The following is a 16,407-nucleotide window of genomic DNA, read 5'->3' as shown; positions in this document are numbered from 1 at the left end:
GTAAATTACATTATAAAATAGCAGCCTGTTATGACATTGTGATATGATATAGCTTAAAAATTAAAAATATAAAAATAATATTATAGAATAAATAATACCCAATGATTTTATTTTTATTTTGGTTTTCTTTATCTAGAGACATTATTTTAGAAAAAAAAAAAATAGGGAAGCTTATTTGAAATTGATACTATTCTGTGCAAGAACCTTATGACGAACATTGTTTGACCAACATTTTTCCAACTAGTTCTGTGGATATTTAACACTCTATCAGCCGACAGAATATCTCACTTTGTTGAATAGAAGCCTGTTTTTAGAGAAGGAGGCAGTTGTCATAGCCAATACTAAAGTCTCAAAGCAGTTGTCACTGTGAGACTAGCACTGATTTTATCCAAAAATCCCATGCAAACAGAGATACATATATATATATCATAACACACATACACATATGCATTAATATAATGGGTATATAATTTTTATCATAGTTCTGTTTTGTTTTACTTTGGCGGTAATTGAGAAAACATTGTCTCTGATTTATAAATGGGAAACTGGAGTAACAATTCATTAGATCATCTTATTCATTAGATCGAAAACAACTTAATGGAGATGCAGAAGCTGTCCTTTGTGAGAAGAACCTCCTCACAGGAGGGGCATCCTCAGTTTTGACCCCTGCACAAAGGAGGGCTAATCACAAGAAGCAAGTCATGCTGCCTCTTGTGTCTTCCTGCCAAGGAAGCCCTATTCCTCTGCAGTAGGCAAGACATTTTCAGCTGAGGATATAATGAATCCTGTACGTACCATACTCATAATTGCACAGATAGAGAAAAAGCATTCCAGAGCCTTATCCTGGGAGCCCCAGACTGAGACTAACTGCAGACTTTGGAGTATTGCAATGATAGCTGCTGCTGAGCTAATGACATATGTATGTTGCAAAAATGCTTAAAAATATGTAAGACAGTCCGCCGGATGGCAACATTTGGACGCAGAAGGCTTGGACTGCTATCAGTGTATAATGCAGCCACTGCAGCACTGGCAAGGAAAGTTTTGACACCACTCAATAATGAACACTGATCACTGGTTCATCACAAGTATTTAATCATTGCTTATGTGATTTTTTTACACCCAGTAAACAATAATGCAAGGATTATTTTTTCCCCCTTTATGATTAATACTGGTGATGTTCATCACGTGAAAATAGGGAAAAAGAGGTGTGTCTGCTGTACATGACATTCATGCTGAAACGTACCTGGCAAGTGCAGGTAGGTAAATTCAGTTTACTGTCAGCAGAGGGCAACATAGGCCTCATTAGTGAATAAAACCAAAAAGAAAGAAAATACCACACCTACCTTTCACTGTAACTGAGAACAAACCCCAGTACACACCTGTATTTTTGCTGTAGAGCTGAAGTACTAAAAGTATTAATCTTTTACAGAATAATTTTGAATGTCTATGTAAAACATACAAAAGAGGAAAGCACTGCAACAAAGGCAATGACAATTTGCTTTGGCTAAAATACATCAACTTTTAGGTGTTTATTGCCACATCTGGTATGTCCAGCACACTTCATTATATCCAAAGCTGTTACCCTAAGAAGTAATTTTTATATTTATTTTTTCAACCCTATGTATACTAATAGCTCTGTTTATCATAGAATCATCCAAAAGACTAGTTGATTATACGAAAAGTAATGCAGTAAAATGCTGAAAATTAGTTTTACTGTTTTTTCTGTTCTTCATTAGCCTTAGGTATGATACTCATTTACCCCACTTCCCGTGTTTCTGTGTCATGCTGTCTTGCCTAGAATCCCGGAATGGTTACAGTTGGAAGGGACCTTAAAGTTTGTCTAGTTCCAACACTCCTACCACGAGCAGGGACATCTTCCACTAGACCAGGTTGCTCAAAGCCCTGTCCAGCCTGGCCTTTCTATCATATTTGTTGCCTTTCTCAAGCTGTGTTTGCTGAAGGACCATTGAGGTTAAACTTTAACATCACATAAATATCCTCTACTTTTTCATTCATCTCAGCACTAAGCAAAGCCTAAGTGCTTTTCTAGCTCCCCCAAGCAGAGCACTTCCAAAGCCCCATTTGCAAGGCCTGTGTCCGGCTCCTGTTCCATCAGCCTGGCAGGACTCCCACCACCACACTGCCGTGCACCAGGGTAAGGCTGTGTCTAGCACAAGGACCCCAAGACAGCGTTCAAGGAGCCCCTTTAACCCCATGGCCATATCAGAGGGAGCAATGCCCAAAATGTGACAGTAGCCTCAGTGGAAGCTGTGCCCTCCCACCGGAGGCTGCTTAGCAAAGCTGGTTGTTTCTACTGCGGCTCTACGGACACCGTAGAGTGACTCATTCGGAGGTGCTTTCAGCCCTGCAGTGGCCCCGGGGCACAGCACAGGAGTTCACACCAAATACACTGCAGGAGGAGAGAGGATGGGGATGGCCGTCTGACAACGAGACGTGCCTTCTCTGCTCGGGGCCTCACCGCCCACTGCAGGACCAACCGGAGCTCCCCAAGCTCCGAGGCGAGTGTCTGCCTCGGGCCTTACGCCCGCCCCAGACCGCTCCGCTGCCGCCGGGGCTCACGGGAAGCCGCGGGGGGCAGCGCGCAGCCACTCAACGCCTCAGCTCGGCCCGCCCGCTCGCGGGACATGGCGGAGGCGCGCCCTGGTGAGGAGCGGGAAGCGGGAGGGAGGCGCCATGTTGAGGCCCGCTGCAGAGGTAACGGCGTCGGCCCCGCTGCCGCGGTATGGGGGGCAGTGGTTTGTGTGGCGGCTCTGCTGCGTGTTTCGTTAGCGGCATCTGGAGTGAGGCGCAAGGCTCTACCCGCCGTGATTCCGGGAAGGCGCTCCTCCGTGCCCTGGGCCAGGGGATGAGGTCTGGAGACGCGGCGGGAGTGAGCGGTGTGGGGTCTCCCCCCCGCGCAGTCTCAGCCTACGGGGGACAAAAACCGGCCCGCTTCTCCTCCTGCCCGGTTTGCCCGTCAGCATGGTGCTACCCCGGCTCAGGCCTCGGGGGCCAAAGGGGATCGGGTAAACACTAGCTGAGGAGCGGGGGGCGATGGTAGGTAGGTACCTGCTGGCTGTTTCTGATGGGGCGTGTCAGGAGTGTGAGGAGGGGCGACATTTCGCCGCTAAGCAATACTGCAGTGAATTAGGCTTAAGCTACACATGTCCAAGGGTGTGGAGGAGGTATAGACATGAAAAAGTTTTAACGAAGGCTCCGGGGAGACCTAATAGCAATCTTTTGGTACCTAGAGGGGGCACGCAGGAAAGCTGGAGAGGGACTTTTTTTGCAAGGACACATAGTGATAGGACAAGGGGGAATGGGTTTAAATGGGAAGAGAGTAGGTTTAGATTAGACATAAGGAAAAAAATCTTCACTAAGAGAGTTTGACCCTGGCATAGATTGCCCAGAGAAGCTGTGGCTGCCCCATCCCTGGCAGTGTTCAAGGACAGGCTGGACACGGCTTTGAGCAACCTGGTCTTAGTGGAAGATGTCCTTGCCTGTGGCAGGGTGTTGGAGCTACATGATCTTTAAGGTCCCTTACAACTGTAACCATTCTATGACTTGGAGTAAAAACATGGAGTTAGGTGTACTCATTGCATTACTGAGGGACATTTTGTAGCATAGTACCAGTGTGCACTGGCCCACCCAATTTATAGGAGTGACTATGCAGGTTACAGTGGTACTAGTCACCTGCTGGCATCATGAGGCTGACTCCAAACCTCTCCCAGACAATCTGTCATCTGTGGCTGGCTGGCTTCCACCTCAGGCAAGTGTCAACTGCTTTCGGACAAATACATACGACAGGCCTGCTTCTCCTTACTGATTTGTATCATAAGTGGCTGTAATTCCCACTCACCAAAGAGGCTGACCTTGAAAATTGCAGTATGGTAGTACTATGGTAAATTTTGACATATTTATTATATAGGTCTCCATGCAGCATTATGTCTTAAGATAAGTCAAATGCTGGCATAAATGTAGAAAGCAATTAGTTCACGCTTTTCAATGTAGTATTATTTGTAATAATTAGATATATAAGCAACAATTTCATTTCAATTGTATTTCACATCTAATAATATCTTACAAATACCCTTTGTACACTTTCTCTGTAGAGGCGTCAGGAACGTATGTGCTCTTCTGCATAAAAAGGATTTGTTTTTAGAGAAAAAGTTTACCATTTTTCAGTGGAAAACCTGTAAAAGAATGATAAAGCAGTACCTAATGCGTGTTCCTGACAATGAAATGAAAAGTAGAAAAGTACTGAGCTGAGGCTTAACTAGAAACTGAACATTAAAGCCATATAAAGTCTGTGCTCATCTGACAAATGATCAAAAGCTCATAAAAGTTGATAAAATATGTTTCTATTACTTACATGTTCCATTTTTATATTAATTTGTCAGCGCAATTTACCATAAAAGGGCACTGCAGACTGAACATATACTTTTGTTTGTAGTGATAGAATGTAGTGATAGAATGTAGTGATAGAATGTAGTGATAGAATGTAGATAGAAGTTTTTGATAGCTCCATATGAATAAGAATAATCTTTAAAGCTGTTTTTGTCAAGGAAATGCTCCTGTCTGCAAGGCAGTCTGGTTTTTTGGACTTCTGTGCCAATGCAGGTACTGAGATCCACCTTGGGAAAGCTTTGTTTATATTGAGGCTGTCCAGGTTTCAAATCAGTACATCTGCAAGAGGATATAAACAGTATTTATGAAGACTGAATAATAAGTGGATGTGCAAGAATGTTAGATGAGATCTGTCACTTAAAAGCCAATTTTAAACCTGCAGCTCACAGCAAGTTCCTTCGCTTCAGTAGGTTTAAAAGAACCCACCCGATTAATTCCACCTAGGAAAAAGATGAACAAGAAATTCAAAAGGAAGTTAGAAAATAGTGGAGGAGAGCTCTAATACCAAGCAGGAACATGTGAGATATCATTATAGGTGAACAAGATAAGCATTGTCAGTCTACTACAGTTATAATAGAGTGCTCAAAACTCTGATTCCTTCAAATACTGGTCCTTGAAGCCACGTTGTATATGATTGTGTAACCTTGCTTTTTTAAAAAGTAAACTTGTTATAATTTTGTCTGTGGTGGAAAGATAGGAACCCTAGAGGCTTACAGCCTGAAAAGAAATGCAGAACAGATCCCAGTTTTTTGCTTCTAAGAGCATTTTAGCATATAAGCCAATCTCAGTGTACTGAGCGTTTTGAATTATGATTTCCCAGTGTTTGGAAGACATCATTATGAATCCTTCTTGTGCACAGATGTTGAGTAGAGGGAGCAGTCCAGATGTCTTGATACAATCCCAGTGGTGTCAAGAGAGAGCAAGCGGGTGCTTCAGGAGCTGAAACTGTTAGCATTAATTATATAAGCCACTGCAGTTAATGTATATTGAAGAAACCAGCTTCCCCTTGGAAGATGTCACAGCTTTGCTGAAATTATGCAGTTGGTTTGCTGTCCTAAGTGATTGGAAGTGTAAATATGATCATTTGCATCCATCCATGAACAGTTTAGGAGACCTAAATATATTGAGTGAAAGAGTTAATTAATAAATGATGACACAAAGCTGCTAAAATCATATTGCTATTGCCTGGTGTGTTTCTTGAGTGGTGAAGAATGTGTATAGGATCCCCTTGCTGTGAGGTAATAGTGACATAATCTTTGTATTCTCTTTCAAGTTTAACAATGCTACTAATAAATTCTTTTTGGTTTAAATTCTGCTGCTGTTGGAAAAACATGAATGATAGAAAATGAAGGAAAAGTTTCATAAAGTGCAAAAAAATAATTTCACACGGTGAAATTCAGATACATAAGTCACAATCTATGTCCCTTCCATAGCTGCATAGCATTAATTCATGTCTGAATCATCTGCTTAAATTTCATTCTACACTGTTCTTTCCTGGTGTGTATTTGTCACCTGTGGTCAAAAGGGTAGTTCATGTTTTGAAGATACACATTATATATCAAAAGTCTGACTTTTGACCTGCTGGAAGCTCCAACTAGTACCTCATACTGGCGAGTAGTGGAAAGTGGCTGAGAGAAAAGGTATTCCTCTACTAGCTTTGATAAGGCTTTGTCATAAAAATTTGAAAAACCAGATAGCCCCATGAAAAATCTGTGTGACCTTGTGCCCAAACTTGAAAGCATGATTTTGAATAAAGTTAGTTAATACTGAAAAATGATCACTACCCACTGACCGATACCCAGCCTGACCCAAGCAGCTAGCTGCCCTTCCAGATGACTCCCCCCAGTTTATACACTGGGCATGACATGCTGTGGTATGGTATACCCCTTTGGCTAGTTTGAGACAGGTGTCCTGTCTCTGCTCCCTCTCGGCTTCTTGTGCCCCTCCTCACAGGCAGAGCATGAGAGACTGAAAAGTTCTTGATCAAAGTAAGCAATACTTAGAGAAACCATCTCTTTCTTTGTGTGAAATGGTGCAAGTTTTAAAGCAAACAGAAGCACGTTATTTATACATAATTTCAGATGAAACTTAATCACAAATCTCTCTGATATATTTTATTATTGCCCCACTGAATCATGATGTATTAGAATATATTATGAATCTGTATAGCTATTCTATTGTGGAAGACATTAGCGATACCTTTACTGGATATTTGCAATCTGTAACTTGTTTAAACTAAATTTTGTAAATTTTTTTTAACACCTTCAAGGTATTTTATTAAAAAGGTCAACCACATCGATAGAGGTAGAGATTTCAAATCAGTGGAATAATGCATTACTTGTATAATAACCACACAATTGAGTGGGAAGAATTCACAGGTGTAAGGCAGACAAGATAACAGGAAAAGCTAAAAGACCTCCCAGTAAGAATCATTTTAATTCTAAACTATTAAAAGAACCTGTTAGCAAGGTAACATCTCTGCTGGGATGTGTGTGCCCACTGTAAGGTCATCTGGACCTCCTAGAACTCAAACCAGCTATATATCTATTCAGTTCATAAAGAATTTCCCAGATACATTTTGCCATGAGACAAGTCAAAGGTGTTACTCCTCTGGTGTGGCTGTAATATTTGGAGTCTTTTCCTGGGCCCCAGCTTATATACTAAGGTCAAACAAAGCCAGTAGCTAAGCAGTCTGGTTAAAGCAACAGGTGTTCCAATCTCATTAAATCCATGGATGTTTGATCTTACTAGAAAAATGTGCTGGGAACTCTACTTCGGGGTAGACTCCGAATCAGGCTTAAAAATTCTTCTTTGTAAAAGAGGCTATTGTGTACATCTTCACACGAATGCGATGTACTCTGCCCTGTCTTCCCTGCAAACTCCTTCTCTTGGGAAGAAAGCTGTGGGAGAATGGTTCCAGTGAGAGAAACACAGCGTAGATGGAATATATCTCTAGATTAGTTAAGAGTGCTGTGGTTCAAGCAGTCAATGATGTAAAAGATGCAGAACAAAGCTATTTATCTATCAGACTACTTTCCGTCATGCACAAACTTTTTCACCAGATGTTGTCCTTGAGAATTTCTTGAAACAGTGTTTTCCAAAGTATTCTGCCTTAATTTTCATTTTCTTGATTGCTGTGGTTCTGTTCTGTTGTTTTAAAAAGAATAAAAGGTGTACTTTGCCTCTGATATTACAGTGATAGAGTTGTGCAAGTGAAGTAAAGATTTTTGGTGAATGGTTTTGCAGTAATCCTGAGCTCAGTTAATTTGCTGCATCTCGATCTTTGGCCAAGAGGTGACTCTCTTGATCAGTGAGGTATTATTGGTCATGGACATCTGGCAATAGTACTGTTGTATCATCTCAGTTATTATTGTATTTAGCTTTATTAGCTAAATAAAAAACTTAGCTTTATTCATGTGGTTATTCTTCAAAAAGCAATTTCTCTATAGTTCAGAAATTTGCGAGGGTGGAAAGGGTTCCTGCTGAGAAGCAGGAAGAGCTCTTATTTTTGCCAAGATGAAATAAAAGCCCTGGAAAACGATTTATTGGTGACATCTTTGATGTGTCTTTCACTGTAGATAGGGTGAAGTAATGTTTTTGAGTCTGGAGGCTGGCTGTGAGAATTCTCTTATTTCTACTTAGGCTCCGAGTTTAAAATAGCATTTGGTCATTTTTGTTGTTTATATGAAATTTAGGTTGCCCAAAGCAAGAAATATGGTATTTCCAAGACTCTGCTGTGTGCATTTTTGACAGAAATTTTATTGCACCATTAAGAGTATTTGGCTTCTTCTGATCTTTATGTTGGCTGTGGTCTGGATTTTCTACTGATTACATAGAATTCCTTAGAGAAAAAATCATCTACTTTTGAGATTGGGTTGAGGAAGGGAGTGGTGTTTAGCCTTCTCTGCCCTTCCAAGACATTCATCCATACTTACTTGGATGCATTCTGAGTTTGTCTTGGTTTATTAGTGGGAGTTATCTGTGCTAAGGAAAAATAGGTTATGGCTTTGAACCAGACAGGCATATAGCAGAGAAAAGGCATTTACCCTAAATGGTTTTGGAGAGGACAGTGTTTTGTCAGGGACTGGCTTTGCAGTTAGCAGCAAATGTCTCAGGCTGGGTTGGTTGGTTGGTTTTTTCCTGCTTAGTCATTTTACTGTTTAAAAAAGTTCTGATTCAAAGTGGTATTATTACAGGATGGCCATATTTTAAACTGAGATAAACTGATCTTTTTTTCCTTAGGAGCAAACTGCCGTACAAGATTTTTATTGATCACCGTCATTTATTCTTGTATACAGGAATGACTCATTATATGATGAAGTCAGTGTGAGAGACCTAATGATTTAGTAAGAAAGTGCTTCATCACCACAGCATTACAGGGTCTCATTGTAAAAACAAGTCAGTTTCTACCTTGTAACCTTCAATAGACACTTGGAATTCAAACAGATGTTCTCATGCATTGCTGCAGTTAAGCAGGGTGGAAATGCCTTGTTTAGTTGCACGGGAGATGAGAATGTTCATTTTGTACTGCACAAAATTCTGATACTATCATTTGTACTTTCATTCTTGCATCTGTACAATAAAAAACTTTGTAACTTATTTGAATAAACAAATCCTCTCTTCTTGGATTCCTTACTTCTTGGAACTAGGAACGCAGCAGAACAGTGCTGACTGAGTATGATTCAGTTAATTTAGCAAATATTTGTTCAGCAGCATTTGCCAAACATTATCAAATCAGGTATAAAAGTGGTCAGATTCCAAATTCAAAAGATGTCGAATGAAAGAGCAATATACGGGACAATGACTGGATAAGGGATGCACACTTTCCCTCCTGTCTGTATCTCAGCACCGTTGGACTTACAGGTTTATGGGTTTTTTGTTTTGTTTTCCCAAAGCAAATCGGTACCTAAAAATGTGAAGTCTCCTAAAAGTCATAGGGAAATTATTTTGTCTTTTTTCTTAACAGGCTGGATTTTCTCATTTTGCACATTTCACAAGGCTCATGGGTTTGCTATGCTCCAGCTCCCTCAAGTGGTAAAATAATTTTCCATTTGGAATTGCAGCTTGGTTTCTGTGAAGTGCTTGCTTTCTCCTCAAAAAGTTTTAAGGCTTCTCCCAACTTCCTCTTTGTTTTATCTTTTTTTTTCCATTTTTCTTTTTCTTTTTTGTTTTCCCCTTCCCTCAAATTTTGAACATTATGAACAGCTCCTTAGGATTGTGGAGTTGTCAAAGAAGTAGAGCTGTGGGTTAAAACATCTTTGTTCTGCAGCTGACCTGTTGAACCAGTTTAGGAAGGTCATTTCACCCTGTAAGCTTTACTTCTGTTATGTGAGAACTAGAGAGAATGATAAATATTTGTAGACAATCTAGAGTATTTTTAATGCCTACCTCTCAATTCTTTTTAAAAGTAGTTTGTATTTCAGTCAGTGATTCTGCTTATCTGACACAGCATGAAACTCAAAAATGCCTTGTCAGTGGGCACTCAGAGATCTGGCAGCTGTCTTGGGTATTGCAAACTTCCACTATTCTTTGTACAAAGCAACAAAATAAAGCATACACTTACCTGGAGGCTTTGCAGTCCTACAACAAACACCAAAACTCTGTTTTACAGCAGGAACATAAGAGTTCAAGGAACTGGAGTCTGAGCAGGAAAGAACTGCAGCTTGCTATACCTAAGTTCCCGGTGAACTTTGGCTAGAAAATACACTCCAGTATTACCACTGTATCAGTAATTTCTTGTTTCTCCCTACAAGAACATGAAAAACATGTTTTCTACAGTTGTCTGAAGAAATCACGTTACGTGATTAGAGAAGTTTCTGCTTGATGTCCAGACTTAATATGAAATGCCATGCAGGGTTTCCATTATTAAAGAGCTCTGCCTCATCTTTTGAAGGAAGGCAGCAGTAGTAAAGTAAGCCATTTCATAACTGCAGATGTTATTTAGAAGTTGAGGAATCTCAAATTTCTCATCCTGTAAAATAATAGTCTCTGTCAGCCTCAGTGATAAATCCAATCCTTGCTTGATTTGTAGGGCAACAAATGCACAGTTTTGTTTTGTTTTTCCACCACACTGCCTTTTAATTTGGAAGGTGAGATTAAATTTATGATTGAGTAGTTAGCCTAGTATTTCAGAGCTATGTATTACTTTTCATATTGAAGGATCTTAAGATCCTTTGCAAACTAGGTACACACAGCAAAGCCAGTACCATTCCAAGAATTCTTTCCTCATACAAACCTTTCTATTGTCACTGATAAAGACATGTTTATTACCTTTATTTAGTGGTTTCTCTGCTGGCTGTTTCTTATGCTTCTGCCAGTTACCAGGGGATGTACTGCTCCATTGAAATAATTAATTATGGATTTAGTTCTGATTTTGTCATATATTTTGATAACTTTTTTCTGTTATTTTCACCTAGGTTTGCTTAGTAAGTTTGAAGAGAGTCAGTCACTCAGTCCTACCTCTTTGCTGCATGCTGTACATGTTGAGGAAAGTATTCCCTTAGAAGTGATTGTTTTGACTTAAATGTGAATAGTCTGTTAGGTGGTTGAACTTTCAATCAAAATTATTTTAAAATCATTGTTTATATTTTGATGTCCATATTCTGCTTTCAGTTGGTTTATGTAACTGTAAATGGCATAACATTTGTGTACTTGAATTTAATGTTGTATAAACTTGAAAAGGTTAATGCATGACTAAGAAGGTCTTAAAATTTGTAATAATTTATTGCCTTAGGGTACATGTGGAAAAAGTCCTGAGGTAGAACATATATACTGCATTTAGCTCACTCTAAACTAGCCTTTTATATATCTGGTAGAGGCTTAACAAATAAACTAAACCTGGTTGTCTTAGATCTGCCTATTAAGGAAAAAGCATCTTAGTGTGGGTGATGAATTAGCATACATCAGCTCCTTCTGAGTAGCTGTAAGTGTCCAATAAGTGTAAGGTAACTCATTGAGTGTGTGGCAGAATGGCTGCATTCTTACTGCAGATGCCAGTGTGTGTGCTCTAGGTCTCCTCAGAGGTTTTGTGTTAGTCACCCCAGCTGTCAATGCCTACCTGTAGCTGTGGAGCCGAAGAAGTCTTTTGCAGCCATATAATTTTCTTGTGTGAGATTAGCCACACAAATGGGCATATATTCACCTTGCCACCCTCATGGTCTGCCTAGGATCAGGTGGATAACCATGAACAAGGACCACTACCATAAAGCAAGTGATCTCCATGGACTTTAAGCATAGTTTCTTACGTGTAGATCTTCACCCTGCGCTATAAGAGAGAAAACTTTCTGTGAAGCACAGCCCTCTATGAGAGATCAAAATACCTCACTTTTGTCCAGGATCAAAGCATATGCATGGACTAATTACCAACACAGCATTTTGTGAGTAGTTTTTATTTTTGCATGTCAATAGTCCTGTATACTAAATATTGAGAATTCATGAAGTCATCTTGCATTTGGATAAGTATATTTTATGGTATGTGTAGCATAATACAATACATACATACCTACAAGAACTGAAGAAAATTACAGTTGTATGTTGGGAGGAGCTCTTGATTCCAAGGCATAGGGCAGTCTTACTGGTTGAGCATGTAACTGTGTCATCAGCTCTGCCCTGTTTGCATGAACAACAGTAAAATCAGTAAATCAGCAGATGATCATTTTCTGATGTCAGCTACTTGGTGTTCTGGAGATGGGGACCTGTCCTGCTGTAGTAATGGCTACCCTACATAATAAAACATGTCTTTCTACTCTCACAGCCTCTGTGTGGTCCTGCAGCAGAACAGATGATTAGATACAATTATATGTGCTTTTCAGTATCACGAAGCATGGACTTCAACTTTAGTATCTGAAACATCCTGTTTCTCTGGTTACGAAATGTCTTGACTAATAAATCAGTTCCTGTAATAGCCATTACTGAGGTTTTGCAGGACTCCAAAATGTTGAGACAAGAAGGAGCTGTTTAAATACACATTAAGTGAATACAGAGTTTAAATTCACATTAAGTGAATTCACTGTGGAGGTCAGGTTGGTCTGTGGTTAAGGATTATAGAAACAGATGACGGTTCATGCCCTTTGCCTCTGTCCTTTTCTTTTGTGGAGCTCTGAGGCCCTACCTAAAGTTTGAACTTACTTCTGTCAGGCATAAAACAGGTTAGCTGGGCTGGTGGTTACAGAAAGCAACAGAGCATGCAAATCACCCAGCTGTATCACTTGTCCCTTGTGATAGATGGCACAAGATGGATACAAGATATATACCCTCGAAAAAGGCAGATGACTTTTTCTAGGGTAGAATCAAGATGTATATAACTTCAGACGAAAAACTGGTTTCGTGCACAAGTTTAGAAGACAAACTCCTAAGAAAAGAGGAACACTTAACACATTCAATTCTGCATTAAACATTTAATTCTCTTTTGCAGCAAACAGGAGAATAATGTTAGTAGTATTAACACTTTTTGTGTGTAAATTTCACAACAGCAATGTACTGAGCATTTGTTGGTGAAAGGGCTTGATAAAAAAGAATTGAAAGAAAATATTCAAGCCATGAGACTGCTTCCGAAATCCTCTTTTTCTTTTCATTTAACATGTCAGAATGCATGGAAGCGTGCTTTAGTAATTCTGTGGCTGTAAGAAAACAGGTACTTTTTAGGAGATAGAGGGATATGTCTTTTAACTTTTTTAGAATTTTCAAAAATAACAATTAGGACTTTGTAGATTTCACTGTTTTGAAACCATTTTGTAGATATCGCTGGTTTTGAGCTGCTTTTCCTCAATAATCAAACTGAAATATGATGCCAGGCTGGAAGGGCAACAGTGGGGACCTCAGTTAAAAATTTATTAGTCTGACTTGCCTCTTTGCTACCAACTATAAAGAGAAAATTTTGGAAGAGATATATAAGTGATTTCTTGGATAGCAAGTGAAAGGTGAGCATCATGCAGGAACTAGGGTGGCATTTTGGTTTTAAGGTGTGTGAAATTATATCGGGGTCACTTCAACTTGCTGCAGAGTAGCCCCAAACCTTCACTTTGCAGCTCCAAATAGACTGTGTTCAGCTACTTACTGCATAGTAATTGAAGAAATGCCTGATACCAAGTTATGGTGATGTATAAAAGTTTGTCAAAAGGCCTGAAAACTATAGCATCTCCACTAGGTGCTTGAAAAAGTCATTTATGTCAGTTTTTTCAGTCAGATACCATGTCCACATTAGCTGTTTAATTTTATTCTTTTGAAGTTAACAAAGGCTTGAGGAAGAAGTCTGAAATGAAAATAACCCAACCAACCAATCAAAACGCAAGCAAAAATCCCCACAAAACAAAAAACCCCAATTCCCAGTATCTCATCTGTCTGCTGTAGAAGTTAATACCAACTAAAACAATGTGAGTGTGCGCGGTTTCTTAAACTTTCTAGCTTTGTATGTTTTATGGGTCATGGGATAATATGCAAAGTCTACCTATAATCTCACACAGCAGAATGGTTGTGTATTAATCTACTTTGAAGTAGCTGAGAATCTCCCTGAGAACATCTGTTGTGGGTATGCATGCAAGACGGTTTTGGCGAGACCGTGTTCTTTTCCTTAAATGTTAGTGTCATACCCTACTTTTAAGTTGTTAACCCTACTATAGCAGAAGTCCCTGTAGGCTTTCTTTTTTGGCAGTATTCTTCTTGCACAAGTTAGACTACCCATATCCACTTGCATTTTTCCAGGACTCAGGCTTCTCTGCATTTTGCATTTGCTCCACTAGCTCTACACCATTTAAGGTAAAAGCTGGAAAAAAACATTAAAATAGTGTAAAATATCATAAAAAAAAAAAAAAGAAAACCTTATAAGAATATATAGAAAATTAATTCATGTCATAACTGCAATAAATACAATAAACATTTTTTTGCTTTCAGGTTTCAAAATGTCTGACCAGAAAAACATTGTACACAGAGCCCATTGTATTGAAAAACTACTGTCTGAGAACACTTTCCAAGATATTGAATATCATCTTAAAGAACTTGAAGATGTTGATATGACTACACAGTATCTTCAGGGGACAGGAATTGCCAAGGCTGTATATAGAGTACTCAAGAGCTGCCCTTCAGCAGAGTTAAAAAAGAAAGCAAAGCAATTACTGTCAAGGTGGAAAGCACTTTACAAGAATAACTGTGTTGAATCAATCCAAGTTAAAAAGTCAGATTTCGTGTATGTAAAAAAGGAAATTGAATATCTTAGCGTAGTTCCTAGAGAACAATCACTGTCTGAAGGACCATGTCAGCAGGAGGCATTAGATGCTACTAGTTCTAAAATGTTGATCCCATCACAAACTGTTAAAAATGTAGTACGTAACGAGGCAGAAGGCAGCATGAATCAGCTTTCTTCTTTTGAGGAACATCACACTGATAATGAAGATTCTAAACTTCTTCTTAACCACGCAAGTCTGCAGCAGGATCCAATGAGAGCTCTGAGGTGTAAATGTACGGATCTTCTTTATAAATCTTTGACTGGTTCTGCCAAAGACAAAGAAGAAACTGATAAATGGCTAGAGCTAGCTAAAGAAATTGAAAAATGTATTTTTGATCTTCATGCTAAAAGTGAAAAGAAGTATAAAAATTGCATCAGAAGCAAAATTGCTAACCTGAAGAACCCTAAAAGTTGCCACTTAAAACATAACCTTTTTTCAGGGACTTTGAGTCCAAAGGCTTTTGCTGAGATGACAGTGATGGAAATGGCCAGTGATGAACTGAAACAGCTGAGGGCTCTGTACACTGAATCATCTCTTCAGGAACATCAGCTTCCACAAGTTATTAATGGCACACAGACAAACAAAATAAAGTGTAGGCGTTGTGAAAAATTTGATTGCACAGTCACTATGATCACCAGAGGAACTCTCTTTCTTCCAGGTTGGGTGAGAAACACAAATCCAGATGAACAAATGTTGACTTACGCTATTTGTAATGAATGTGGAGAACAGTGGTATCACAGCAGATGGATTTGTTTATAATGCCATCCGTCTTTAATAAGCAGTTTAGAACCAGATATGAGACGGGATTTCAGTTGAAACTGTAATTTAATTTTTTTTTATTGGTACTATGTAGATACTGCAAGTAAAAAGCAAAAAAACAGGTTTTAAAAATTGCTAAGTTATTTTTGAAGATGACTTGAATAGATCTATGTGGTTTTAAGTAATGTCAATAAGTAAAGAAATAAAGGGGAAAAATGTTAATAGTGTATCTGAGAGTGGAATATTCACTGGTAAATCCACTAAAAATATTCCAGGAAATTGAACTGTTGGAACAAGTCCAGAGGAGAGCCATGGGGATGATCAGGGAACTGGAGCACCTCTCATATGAAGATGGGCTGAGGAAGTTGGGGCTGTTAAGCCTGGAGAAGAGAAAGCTGCGTGGAGACCTCAGAGCAGCCTTCCAGTATCTGTAGGGGGCCTACAAGGATGCTAGGGATGGACTATTCATTAGGGACTGTAGTGACAGGACAAGGGGTAATGGATTAAAACTTAAACAGGGGAAGTTTAGATTGGATATAAGGAGGAAGAAATTCTTTACTGAGAGGGTGGTGAGGCACTGGAATGGGTTGCCCAGGGAAGTTGTGAATGCACCATCCCTGGCGGTGTTCAAGGCCAGGTTGGATGAGGCCTTGGGTGACATGGTTTAGTGTGAGGTGTCCCTGCCCATGGCAGGGGGGTTGGAACTAGATGACCTTAAGGTCCTTTCCAACCCTAAGGATTCTATGATTCTATGTTGCAGGTTTTTTTTCCCAGAGATGCTGAGTACATGGGATTTTGTCTTCAGCAGGAGTTCTCAGAGAATGTAAGCTTCATTTAGAATCAACAAACTGTTCCCAAAACTGCAGTTCACAGACTTGTGTGCATTGCAGAATGTTCAGCATAGATTCACTCCTTAATTAAATGACTTTTTGCAGCTAAGTGTTAGATTATTAGGTTCCAGAGGTAATGTCTAAAAGGAGAAAAAAAAGAATAACAGTGTAAAAGAGGGAGAAGGAGCTAG

General features: G+C 39.5%; 1 protein-coding gene across 2 annotated transcripts; it reads left to right on the top strand.

Moving 5' to 3' along the window:
• The first annotated feature begins 2,653 nt into the window (after positions 1-2,653).
• Positions 2,654-16,000, top strand: TCEANC (transcription elongation factor A N-terminal and central domain containing). Of its 2 annotated transcripts, none has more exons than XM_080613649.1 (2): positions 2,654-2,715; positions 14,296-16,000. In XM_080613649.1, the coding sequence occupies exon 2, from the start codon at positions 14,304-14,306 to the stop codon at positions 15,384-15,386; it is 1,083 nt and encodes a 360-aa protein (XP_080469775.1). In that variant the 5' UTR covers positions 2,654-2,715; positions 14,296-14,303; the 3' UTR covers positions 15,387-16,000. The 2 variants fall into 2 exon arrangements, with proteins under 2 accessions (XP_080469775.1, XP_080469774.1); XM_080613648.1 differs by lacking the exon at positions 2,654-2,715 and adding an exon at positions 11,688-11,783.
• The last annotated feature ends 407 nt before the right edge of the window (positions 16,001-16,407 follow it).

Source organism: Psittacula echo (assembly GCF_963264785.1).
Source record: "Psittacula echo genome assembly, chromosome: 3".
NCBI classification, from domain to species: domain Eukaryota; kingdom Metazoa; phylum Chordata; class Aves; order Psittaciformes; family Psittacidae; genus Psittacula; species Psittacula echo.
This window is presented reverse-complemented; position numbering and strand designations above follow the sequence as displayed.